We start from the raw sequence: 12206 nt of genomic DNA, 5'->3' as shown, positions 1-12206 counted from the left end.
AAAAGGAGGATATGCATGAACACTCATTAAAAATAGTGTTCCTGTGGTGAATATGATGCAGTAAAATTGCACCTAATCTTGTGGCTGGAACATCTGTATAATTAGCAAGATTCCTCACCTCTTCCAGACAGTGGTTCATGTATATGCCTGCCCTTTGCATACATTTTTTTTTCCTTTAAGAATAGGAATTAGTGGAGGAGACAGTTTGCAGAAGCTTTTGCTGCTCCACACACAACTCTCTCCAGTAGCACCTTGCCACGCTCTCTAAACAAAGTTGTAACAAACCTGTGGATGCACCAGTGTAAAATTAAGATATTAGATCTCATTCTGACTCTGTCAGTAAGATTCCTAGTGGGCACCTCACTCATCAGGACCTGAGGGAGAACTTCCCTGGCACCTGATGAGGAAGGTCATTTACTCCAGGTTTCTGGCAATTCCCCAGTGCCCTGGCACACAGCTTGGTGCCTCTTCCTCTGCCAACACATCTACAGTTTCTGCTCTTCCCAAGAGTGGAAAGTCATCCCTGCAGGCTTCTACCTAAACAATCTATTCAAGAAATACATCAAAGGGAGGCTGCTGCCTCTGGAACAAGAGAATAAGCTGAAATGTTTATGGCAAGCAGGATATGTAAGGGGTCCTGTGCACAGTTCTGGCTTGTTGCCTTGCCATTTAAAGAAGACCTGGTTAAAATGCATAGTTTGAACTATTACTGTTTGATAAAAATAGATTAATTTTAACACAGTCCCCAAACACTGCAAATAATTGCATCATTAGGAATGCCAGGAGAACTGCAAGTTTTAAGCTATAAAATCAGAATTTCAGATGTGGAAGAAAACACACCAGTGGTTAAACATTTTTACCATCCAGCAAAACCAGTAGAAATCCTCACCATTAAAAAAAGTTGACAAGGTTTCCTGACATATTTCAATTTTTTTGCATTTTTATTAGCTCTTATAAAACTATAAAGCCAGAGTCCTGATTATATTTTTTTTTCTTACCCTTTTGGACTTTTCACTTTTTAAATCCCTAGTGTTTCTCTTTTCATAAACCTAAATTAGAACTGTAGTATTATTAGCCCATATTTAGTAGTCCTAAAGAGTAACTTCTGACTAGAATGTGACTGTAAATACTTTTCGCATAAATAAATGCAATCTCACTTTTGGTAGGACTTGTACGTGAAAGAAGTATGTGCAAGTGAAACTAAGTGCCTTTGATAAGTGGTTTGGGACTGCTGATTAATTGGAACTAAAACCAGATGAGAAAATTGAACATATGTTCTTATTCAAGTTCCCTGGAGGATTTGTCAGGGAGCTTGGCATACATTAATAATTGCTTGGAAGGGATTTAATAGCTCATCTTGTAGTTTTGCACATGCAACACAATCAGTCAATATAAAAAGCATGGTGTTGTCTGTCTTTGTTAATTAGGGAGCTCGGATGCCTATGATAATAAGGGCTAGTAATTAAGCTACAGTTCCAAAGGAAGCATTTGGGTTTGCCACCTCAGGATCCATCGGAGGCAGGAGGAAGGGGGGAGTAGTTCCAGAAATCTTGAAATATTCCTGGTTTATGATAGTTTTCCTGCACTAGCACGCAGCCAAGCCACTGAGTGCTCCCAGAGGCCAGAGCAGGAGTGCCGGGGGTGCTCCCTGGGGCACGGGGAGGCTCACAGGGCACCTGTCCCCGTGTCACCACACACAGGAGCTGTGTGGCTGCTGCAGCAGCATTGGCTGGGATCCCCTGCACAGCCCTGATGTCAAACCCAGCCGCTCCTGCTGATGGCACCAAGACTTCTAAAAGCACTGGATGTGACTCCCTGGAGGAACAAACTGTGCTTGTGCTTTCACCAGGGTCCCTCTGTGGGTCGCTCACCTTCCCGGGTGCTCCTGCAGGACCTGGTAGATGCTGATCTGGAAGGTTTCGTTGTCGAAGCGCTCGCGGATGTAATCCTTGTAAATCCTGAACTCTGCCGCCGTCACCGCCTCCCCCTCCGGGATTCGGGAGAGATCAAACCTGAACTCTCGGTAGTGGCAGCGCTGATGGTGAAACTCTCTGTCATGCTCCACTGAAACAGAAAACAGCCCATTAGCCACCTGCTTTGTTCCCCTTCCCCTCGCCATCAAACACACTCGCAAGTTGCCACAACAGAAAAGGGCAGGAATATCTGATTGCAGCATCTCACGGGCTGCTCAGTTCATTAAAGCACATAGGAAATACCTGCCCATATCTGGGCTATTATAGGCATATATGTGTTTATCAGGCTCTCTTTGGAACTATTTTATGGTTGGCTGGTACAGGGGGCCATTGTGTTTCAAGGATTTTTGGCAGCTTTGTGCGTGACAAGTGACTCTGGACATTTGCCACCGATAACGACCGAACTGCTGTGGGAAGGAGCTGAGACAAACAGATGGGGCTTTTCAGGAGTGCTGGTTCTTGGCCTGGCTCTGCTTCTGACAATCACACACATATCCACACGCTATAGACACAAATTCCAGCCCTTGAGGCTCTTCATGCCAGTGTCCCACATTTGGTGCCAGCTGAACTCATCACAAGCCCACAGCTCCGCTCTGTAGGGTCAAAGCTTTCATTTTAAAGGATCTTTAGTGATCAGGGCTGTGAAGAAACTGCTCAAATTGAGGACCTTCTTCTACCTCCCAGCCCTGACTGTGAAATAACAAGTGCCAGATCCTCCTAGGCTAGTGTTGGGATGTGTGTTATCCCACGGGGTGACAGGTCTGCCTGTCCCCTGATGGACAGCTGATGGTCTCGTGTAGCCCTGCTCGTGGGTACGGAAGCAGGGGGTTGCTGTTGGGAGGAAACAAAGACTTCAAGCCAGTCCTCCAGCAAAGGGGAGGTGAGGTGTCACTGCCCCAGCCCGACACATGAGGCAAGGCACCCTTCTTGGAACAAATTCCAAATTAAACAGACAAGTCAGACAAAAGAAAAGGGGGAAACGGAGGTAATAAGGGGATGAACTGACTCGCCCAAGGTCACAATGCATGACATTTTAAGAGCTGAGGTTTGAACCAGGAACTTCCTATATGTCCCAGCCCTGTCGTCTGTCCACTTGACCTCCCTGCAGCTTGACTGCACAATTCAAGTAGTTAGCTCTGAAATTTCCTTGGCAAAGAATGTGTGTCTTTCTACAGGCCTGATTTTCTTCTGGCAGCAGCAAATCCATTGTGTAAATCCATTGACTTAGAGGGAATTACTCCTGAAAAAGAGGAGTTTCAAGCCTGAGTCTGGAAAGTGCTGTTTAAATTTACAGTGCTGCATGGTACAACTGCAGATCAGTGCTGGCCAGGGTGTCCCTGTGGCAGGGACAGAGCGTGGGGAGGCTCTGGGAGTGGGGCTGTGTCCAAGCACGGAGCAGGTTCAGCGCTGCTTTGCTGGCCGAGGCTCAGCCGTTGGCCATGAACTCTTCCTCCTCTCTCACATCCCTTCTGTGAGGAGTCCAGTTTGCCACTGTGTGATTGCTGTTCAGGGAGATGCTTCAGAGCTCTTACTCACAGCTGGGATTCATCTTAGAGGAGTTTTTAGGTATGAAACCTCCAAACTTTCCAAGACAAAGGTGATTAAGTTCAGCAAATGGTTTTATAGGTTGAGCAGTCTCTGTTGCACCTCTACTAAAACATCTCAGGGACAACATTCAGTGTCTCATACCCTGATGTGGGGGAATATTGTGAGTATTCACCCATGCTTGTAGAAGACTTGGCAGGCTACAACTGCCCTGGACGTGCTAGCAACACTATTAAATGTGCCTCAATCCCTTTCCTCCAAAGTACTCCTAATAGAATAAGATATAAAGAGCATGATTTCAGTTTTAAAGGAATTTGTCTGCACCTAAATTAAAAGGGAATGAAAAAATACTTTAATATGGAATCACTCCTTTAACCACAACTGTAGAAGAATGAGTATAAAACTGTGTGGTTTTAGTTGCAGCTGTTAGCAGTAGGATGTACAAACATGATTTGCTTCCAAAGACACTGGAAGGCTGAATTTCCAGAGGAAGGTGGGTGCAGTTTTTCAGTATGTGTGTGATGACAACTGCATCAACCAACACTGGCCTTTAGCTGCACTTTATGCACAAGGTCTGACAACAAGCACATGAAGATGAAACTTTTTGGGGTGCTGCTAAAGTTCACAGCAATTCCCACTGCTGAGCCCTAGAAAAAATGTGTCGTGTTAGTATGAAAAATTAACAGCCAGGGTCATAAAATAAAGAGCCCCAAAGTTTGAACTTTCCCATGCTTTGCAGATGTTTGGATATAGGGTTTTGGCCTGAGCCATCTTTAGTGTTAAAGCAAACATTCCTGTGGCTATAGTCATTAAGATCATGAAAATATGTGGATATGTAACTGAAGAAAGAATCCCAAGAAACCCTTCAACTCAGTGTTTATTGTTTTTCCCCTTTTTCTTTGCACTCTGGACCTATCTGCTGACCCAGAAGTAACAAATCCTTTCAGAACTAATTTATGAGAAACACTGACCCTGAATCAACATCTGTTAGATGACTGCAGTAAATCTTATTACATAATTAAACACCAAAATCTATGTTAAAATAAAGTTAAGGGTCTGACTCGAACTCATAAAAGTAAGACTCTTCATTATGAAGGCTGAAATCCTATCCCTAAGTCATGCTGCTGTGTGTTGGTATGTGGGAACATATGGTACAGTATATCTGATCAAGCACTTTTTGTAGACCCCTGGAATACCTTAAGCACAACAGCACAGGGTAAGCAGGGGAGCATTCAAGGAGCCTGAGTTTCCTGGGTTTGATGGGTGTTAGACCTTTGACAATGCTGCAACTGGGTCATTTCCAGTTAATTACCTGAGGAGTTGGAAGGGGGAGAGTGGGGGGAGTGCTAGAAAAAAAAGGCAGAGGGGAACAGTGGTATTTTACATGTTCACTGAAACAGTCAGGAGAATTGCTGCAGCTCTTTGAATGTGACTGCAGTTCCTCCATTAGATTTATAAAATCCACGATCCGTATTGACACAATGACACAAGAACCTTTTGGTCATTCCTGAAGGACTAAGTCTCAGCTGTTTGTCAGCCATTAATGTTAAATCAGTGTTAAATGCTCCCTTAAAAGACATCAAGCATTTTGGCTATTTGCTGGATATGCTTCATAGCCCTTCTGCCCACAGAACTTCAACTCATCTTCATCCCAGGCCCAGAATTCTCACAAATCTGCTACCCAAAGGCTTTGGTGAATGGTTTTAGCCCAGATGCTAATTTCAAACATTGGAAATTCCAGCTCACAATTCAAATGCCTTGGCAAGGCAGCTGCTTGGAGAGGAAGCCAAAGCTCTGGATGTGCAATCAAAGGTTGTAAAATAGGAAAAGGAAGAACACCCTTGAAATATAATTCTGCTATGAAACAGACTGTGTGCCTTAACTGTGGGAAAACAGTGGATTTCCTCTCCTTAAAAAACAATCCAAAGTCACTCACAGGTGATGCATGTGTAAACATGAGGCTCTCCTCACTCTTAGAAGCAGTATTGCATTTTGGAGGCACAACCACTGCAGACAAATTCTGGCCTAATTTAACATAGGGTTCAAAATTTGCTGGTGTAAAGTAACTCTTGGCATGGGGAGTGGGGCAGTCAGCTGGAGCTATGGTGGATGAGGATCATCAGACACTCCCTCTGGCACAGTCCTTTGGGAAGGGAAAGGTGGAGACAATGGGAGTTGAGAGCTGTGGGATGGAGGAGGACATCAGATGCATGAGAAAACAAGCAAGACACCAAAAATCCTGGGGGACAATTAAGGTGATGCAGCCAAAACAAGGAATATCTCAGGCTGGTGGTTATCAGTAACTTGGCCACACCTGTCGCAAATATGCAAGTCAGATCAGCACCTTTGAAAGTCTGGCCTTGCCTATCTGTGCAGGATCTGAGTGCTGCTCTATCTGATACAGAGAGGGCTCCCAGCTCTCTGAAGTCCTTTGTCTCTCCAAGCCTCTGTTGTGGCCTGATGGTGATGCAAGAGGGGGCAGGACATGGTTGTGCAACGACAGGGATGGTTAAAAGAAAACAGGATGGATACATGTGCTCAGGTGTGAAGCAGCCAGGTATCAGATGCAAAAATATGGGAAAGCTAGAGATAAAATGTCAACAAATACTGGGTGCTTGTTCTGACATGTGCTGAAGATACAGCACTTAAAAACATTAGGATACAGGGATAAAAAAGTGTAGCTGTTGATATTTAGAACCTGGAGCAACAGAGATGAAGCCAGTACCAAAAAATAATGTTGGACAGAAAACCTTGTGGTCCTGATTTATCACCCCCTGTGCCCAAACTTCCAAAGCAAATGACAAATCAGCATAAAGCTGGGAAACTTAAACGGATCCCACGTTTGGTCACTTCCACAGCAAAGTATGTTGAGATTAGAAACAAGTGCCCCAACTGTCTTCAGCTCCTTTGTAAATCACTGCTGGCAAGTGCAAAGCCAACCTGAGCTAGTTCTGCAAACACTGGTTGGACCTCTGGGTTTGTCTCAGGGATTGCTGGTAGGCAAGGCCTGCCATGTGACAGTGAGGATTATGTTGAGGCATAGCTTGCAGTGTTGTTACTTCTCCTGACCCTTCCCAGCTCAGCCCTGGAACCCAGCACAGCAGCACGGTGTCGAGCACCAGCCCCATGTGCGGAGCAAAGGACCAGGGAATCACAGCAAGATTTTTTTTTTCCCAAGAATGACAGTGTTAAAAAGTAATTATTGCCGAAATATTAAAGAGCTAATCTAAACTCCAGGGAAGTCAATAGAAGTATTTTCACTAATTTCAATGGATTTCATGGGAGGCCAGTCTACGTGCTTAGGTATTTTTATGCTCTGGTTTTCTGAAGATGCAAAAAACTCTTTTGCAGAATGAAAGTCAACATCAGATGAATAGACTCTGTTCTCAGGTTGCCAGACTGGGAAAGCTTTGGTAATTCCATACCTCTTCCTCCTTGGCACATTTGGGTGATGCACTTAAGAATATATTTTGAATATATAAACAAGTAAAAACTTAAATTTTCTTGTTAACGCTTTCACCTGATAATATGTTAATTGTTTTTATGAGGCACTTTGAGAGCAGTTGTCTCATTTATTGTAGTGCTTACAACAATTAGAGCTACTTGTTTCTCATTTACAATGGAAAAAGGCACCAGAAGGAATGTGCAGTAGGGTGTCTGTAACTTCTTCACTCCCAAAAAAGGCCAGAAGGGATTTGTAAAGGACTTTAATCTCAAATAGATTAAAGGTCCTGAATTCCTGAGACTGAAAGATAAGTCAAAGGAAAATAGATTCCAAAAGACAACACCCCCTCCCTTAGCTTCTCAGCCAGGCTGCTGCTGAGCCGTCAGCAATTGCCTGAGAAACCCCTCAGAGATTTGGATGCCAAAAAAAATCTGCCACACTCTGGCATTAAAATCTAACAGATTTTCAGAGTCTACCTGTGTGGTGAGTTTAGAGAGTAGGAAAGCCTTTATCTGCTTTCCCTCCGACAGCTGCAGAGCTACAGAAAGTGGGCACTGTTTCTTCAGAGGTGGCTGAGGGCTGCCAGGCTTGTGCTGAGACCCCGTGGATTGACCTCAGCCTCAGTGTTTCCATGAAAGAGCAAACTAAACTCTGACTTACACATTTGCACCCAGCAGTGCAAAATCTTCTTCGAATTTTCCAAGAAAATTTACCTTTATTTCCCTCCATCGCCACCCCCCGAGATCGAAGCCAAAACTTCAGAAACTCTGTTGCATCATTTCAGTGCAGAGCCCAAGATTCCCAGAAATCAGCTGCCCTGGAACCAGCTCCACCTGGGCCCCACCAGCCCTTCCAGCCTGTGTCTCTTACTGCTTTTAAAGGGAAGCTCCTCTCCTATCTCCTGCCTCACCCTCTTGTCTCCCTTGGGAAGTGTATTCAAGCGCAAAAAAATTTCCCCTTCCCTAAATGAGCTTTTGGGTGGATCCTGTCCTCTCCCAGCTCCCCACAGTGCCCGAGAGCAGCAGTGGCAGGAGGACCAGGGACCTCCCAGCACGGCGGGAGGGAGGCCAGGGCCACCCCTTGGGCTCGGGGCTTGTGGTGGTTGTGAAACTGTGCTGTAAATTTTCGGGATGTCAAATGCTAGACCTCTTGATGGGATCCTAATTAACAGGCATTAAATGTTCCCTCTATAAATTGCGCTTCTTTGTCTTTAAATTGGTGGATAAAACCATGGCACTTATGAAATATAGGCCTTTTCTCCTTATGTTGCTGAGGTTCAAGAAGGAGGAAACCAATTAGGGGAAGGATCCAGCGGTCTCTGCAGCTGAAAGAGCCTACTGGGCTCAGCAGGATGCCTGATTGAGCAAGAAATGCAAGGTCAGTCCTTATATTTTTCTGAGGAGAAGGGGGACTATAATAAAGATTATTGCAATAATGTCATGCCAGGCCACAGTCTGCGAAGGCACATGTTTCCCTCCTCAGTGTGCTCGACAGCAAGAGTTACAGGGGCAGTGGCAGGAAATTTATAATGGCAAGAATTTAGGAATGCGAAGTTCTGTGATTGGTCTTCATTTGTTTCATTCTCTCGGCTTCATGATTTACATGCTGACATTAGGCAGCTAAAGCAGCAGTTACAGAAATATTCGAAGAAATAGTTGAATATAAATTGGGAGTTCTATAAATGGAGTAGAGCAAATGTCCTGGGGTGTGTGATGGGATTTTTTTTTTTTAAGAGTGGTAAAAACAGTATTTGGAGGACCTTTTACATGGAATAGTTGCAGCTCTCCAAGTCATCTAGAAGCTATTGCAGGTTTTTGGAGATACATAAGGAAAAACAAATACAGCTAGATTTTGGTCTGTGAGATAAGTTTACTAGAAAAATAGCCTGTGGTTTTCCCATAACTCATTAATGCACCCCATCACCAGGGATTGCTGCCATCCTGCCACTTCTAAAAACACAGCCTGTCCTTGAGCCACAGGCTCAGCACCCCCAGATATTTGGGGGGTTCTGGGCTCATCTGCCCAAGCCCTGTCCTGATGCCCTGTCCCCATGTGCCCTTTGCAGAAGGCAAGGGAAGAGCATAGCTCAGCAGAAGGGACCCTGCACCCAGCTGCTCCCTGCTCATGGATCCATTTTACAGCCAGGTAGAGGGAGGAGAAGGTGATAAACTTTCTTGCATGGTAAACTCACTGTGTGCCAGGGCAAAGTCCTGCCTCATCTGTGGGTGGAGAGTGGAACTAACGGACTAATTTCAAGTAAGATGAAAACCAGGCTCCATAAACCCCTATCCTCAACCCCAGAGGCTGGAAATTCTTTAGTGCTCACTCTGCAAAGTGATCTGGGGTAAGCATTTTTCCTTCGAAAGGGGAAAAAAACCCCTCTGGAGTTAATATTCTCCCTTTAGCCATCACTTCATTTTTTCAGCTTTCAGCATGGAGGTGGTGTTGCCAGCAAGACCACCTAGCCACAAACCCAGCAGGGAGCTTCCAAAATTCTTCTAAACACTGACTCCTTGTTATAAATTGAAAAGTGGTAATAGCAGCAGTGCATATCACATCTGTGCCAGGCTTCAGGACTGGGAAGCAGCAGCCTCCCTACTGCAGAACACAACTTGGAAAGATCCTTTCAGTCCACACATGTATCAGCATTAGCCATTTCTTTGTCAACAAATCCCTTAATACGTACCCTTTCTATCATGTACAGATGTCCAAAAAATAATGGAATACTGTACTACAAGATTAAACACTTTAATGTCAGCATATGTGTTGCATGACTCGGAACAATGGTATCATTGTGCGTGTGCAAACAGCCGGGCGAGGGAAGATGGGTTTAATTATCTCTGAAGCAGCAGCAAGTTCTTCCTGACTAAGTCAAACTTCAGCTAGCAAGGGCTGCTCAGAGCAGAAATTGGTGTTTCTCCCTTCCTGGTGTTCTTCCAGTGCTGGGATCAGTGCTGTACCCACGTCAGGCAGGGCTTCGAAGCGCAGTTCGGGAGCCACCTGCTCCCCTGGGAGCCACGTGCCACCACGGAATGTGGTGTGGGGACCAGAGGATGCTGTGAGTCACCACATCCTCTCGCCCCATGTGTCACCCAGGAGTCTTTTAAGTCAACATTCCTAAGTATGGTAGATGGCAAAGGGGGAAACAGTCATTGGGAAGGAAAGGACAGAGAGAATCGTGCATGCTGCCTTCTGAATTCGGAGACATTTTCTGCCGGGATTTCTCTGCAGACACTTGAGGGAATGCTGGATGGTAAAACCATTTCTTTTTAAAGAACATCCATGAAGTATCTGGGCAGGTTATGCACAGGTAATCCATTTTCCTTCCCGAGTGTGCCCTGATGGGTACCCGCTTACGCTGTGGTTTCTCTGCTGAAAGCAGAGCCAGACGAGATGAAAGGTATTGTGAAAAATTTACACGTGGGACTGCTCTGCGAACACAAAACTCTCCTAATAGTAAACAGACCGATGGTGGTGTGACTCCTGGTGCTGTTTGCTGTGTCTGCATGTGTATCTGGGGAAAGCAAAGTTAAATAAGCAGGGAAGAGTTGTGTTTCTCCAGAATACCTTATTCACAGCCCTGTCACGTGAAACACGGCAGCACATGGAGCTGCAATCCATCTGCAGCTGCTGTAACACACTGAGCATTGCTGTGGGATTTGAGTGGTGTGAGGGAATGGAGAATTGGGGGTGTGACAGGGAAAAGAAATAAATGGGAGTTCATGCAGTTGTTCCTTTTGACAGACTCCCTCTAATTCTACCTTCATCTTCCAGGAATCCACCATAAGGAAATCTCCTGCCAGGCCTCCCTCACCAGGCTCTCAAATCTTGTTTCTCTTCCTCCTTTCGCAGCGAAGGGGGAATCCAGGACAGTGCTGACCTGGGGATTAGCCTCACCAGCTCTCCCATTGCAAAAACCTTGTGGGTGGCTCATTTCCAGAGAGGCAAGCTGGGGACTGTGGTGATGCTGCAAATCATGGCTCCTCCTGTGTCCTCCCAACCAGCCACTGTTGTGGCCATCACAGATGTCTCAAGCTCTCATTCTGGCACAGGGAGCAGGGTTAACTGAGGCTGGTATTTACCCCAGACAGACCAGGCCTGTTGTGTCTCTCTGTGTACCTGAAAGATGGGATGCACCTGGACAGCAGCTCCAAGCCAGGGGCTCTCACAGCCCCCTGCAGGGACCGTGGGTGCACAGGGCAGGCTGAGGTGGGTGCACAGCCCCCCAAAGGCAGCCTCAGCTCTACACCCCATTCTAGAATTGTCCCTGCAGTCAAACTGAGCAAAATGACAGGCAGAAGCTCATCATTGCTCCTGCTTTCTTTTCTCTGTCTGCACAGCATGGAATAACACAGCCTGAGAGCAGAGGCATGCAGCTGTCTAACACATCCCCTAAACCCTAAATCCTACGGATGCAGCTGTGGGAGGTATGTGAAGATGCAGGAGTACATTTTTCTTTTCCCCCTCTGAGCAGAGACAACTGCTACTCTGCACTGCTCACTGGCTCTTTGTAATTCAGGGGACAGCAAGGCTGCTTCCCTGGTGCTGTGGAATCAGGGAGCTCTATCTGGCCAGGCCAGCTTCCCTGCCAGAGTTAGGTGTGAATTCCAAGTCACACATTTTGCTAGTGCATCCAAGGGTCAAGAGATAGTGGCAGTCTGGGGAGGAATCATGATGAGGATCAGGCTGAGGTGGCAGCCACAGCACAGAAAAAGGCAGGTCTGGAGGAGGAGAAAGCAGGGTGATGGGTGTCTCAAATAGGAAGAGGTTGCAGAGCACGAAGAGGGAGAAAAGTTAAGTGGCCATAAGGTTTATTGAGAGAAATAATCCCCCAGCCCAGCCACTCAGCAGATGGGGCCCAAGGTGCTTCCTGCAACCCGCTCTGAGACTGAGCAGGTCTCAAAAAATCACTGATGCAAAAGCCAGCAGCCTGCCCTGACTGTGTGTACACACAGCATTGAGCAAAAGCAAACACATCCCCAGGCCGTCGGAGGGAGAGACAAGTGGCTGAACAGATCTGGTCAGAAATAAAGTGTATTCATCCAGGGGAGATAAGAGGCAGCGTGAGAGACTGGTACAGGCAAACCTAAAATGGGGAAAAAAGCCCACAAGGGAAGGACTGAGCATCTCTGCAGGAAGATGGGAGCCTGCTGGGAGCACAGGCACCGCGAGCTGCAATTGGCATGTGCAGAGGACATTAAATAAAAAATTTAAAAATTTTTACTGCAAATTAAAACCAAAAT

At 45.9% G+C, this 12206-nt stretch overlaps 2 protein-coding genes across 3 annotated transcripts in view; one reads left to right on the top strand and one right to left on the bottom strand.

The window, feature by feature from the left end:
- The window catches only part of SPO11 (SPO11 initiator of meiotic double stranded breaks), a 218490-nt gene that overhangs the window by 155076 nt on the left and 51208 nt on the right, over nt 1-12206 (top strand). The window lies entirely within an intron of this gene.
- BMP7 (bone morphogenetic protein 7) overlaps nt 1-12206 on the bottom strand; it is a 42990-nt gene that overhangs the window by 17073 nt on the left and 13711 nt on the right. The window contains exon 2 of the mRNA XM_032126848.1: nt 1872-2064. Within this exon, the coding sequence (XP_031982739.1) occupies nt 1872-2064 (193 nt within the window). The remainder of the gene's footprint in view (nt 1-1871; nt 2065-12206) is intronic.

The sequence above is a fragment of the Corvus moneduloides genome, chromosome 17 (assembly GCF_009650955.1).
Source record: "Corvus moneduloides isolate bCorMon1 chromosome 17, bCorMon1.pri, whole genome shotgun sequence".
Classification (NCBI taxonomy): domain Eukaryota; kingdom Metazoa; phylum Chordata; class Aves; order Passeriformes; family Corvidae; genus Corvus; species Corvus moneduloides.
The sequence above is the reverse complement of the archived record's forward strand: the minus strand, read 5'-3'. Positions and strand labels throughout refer to the sequence as shown.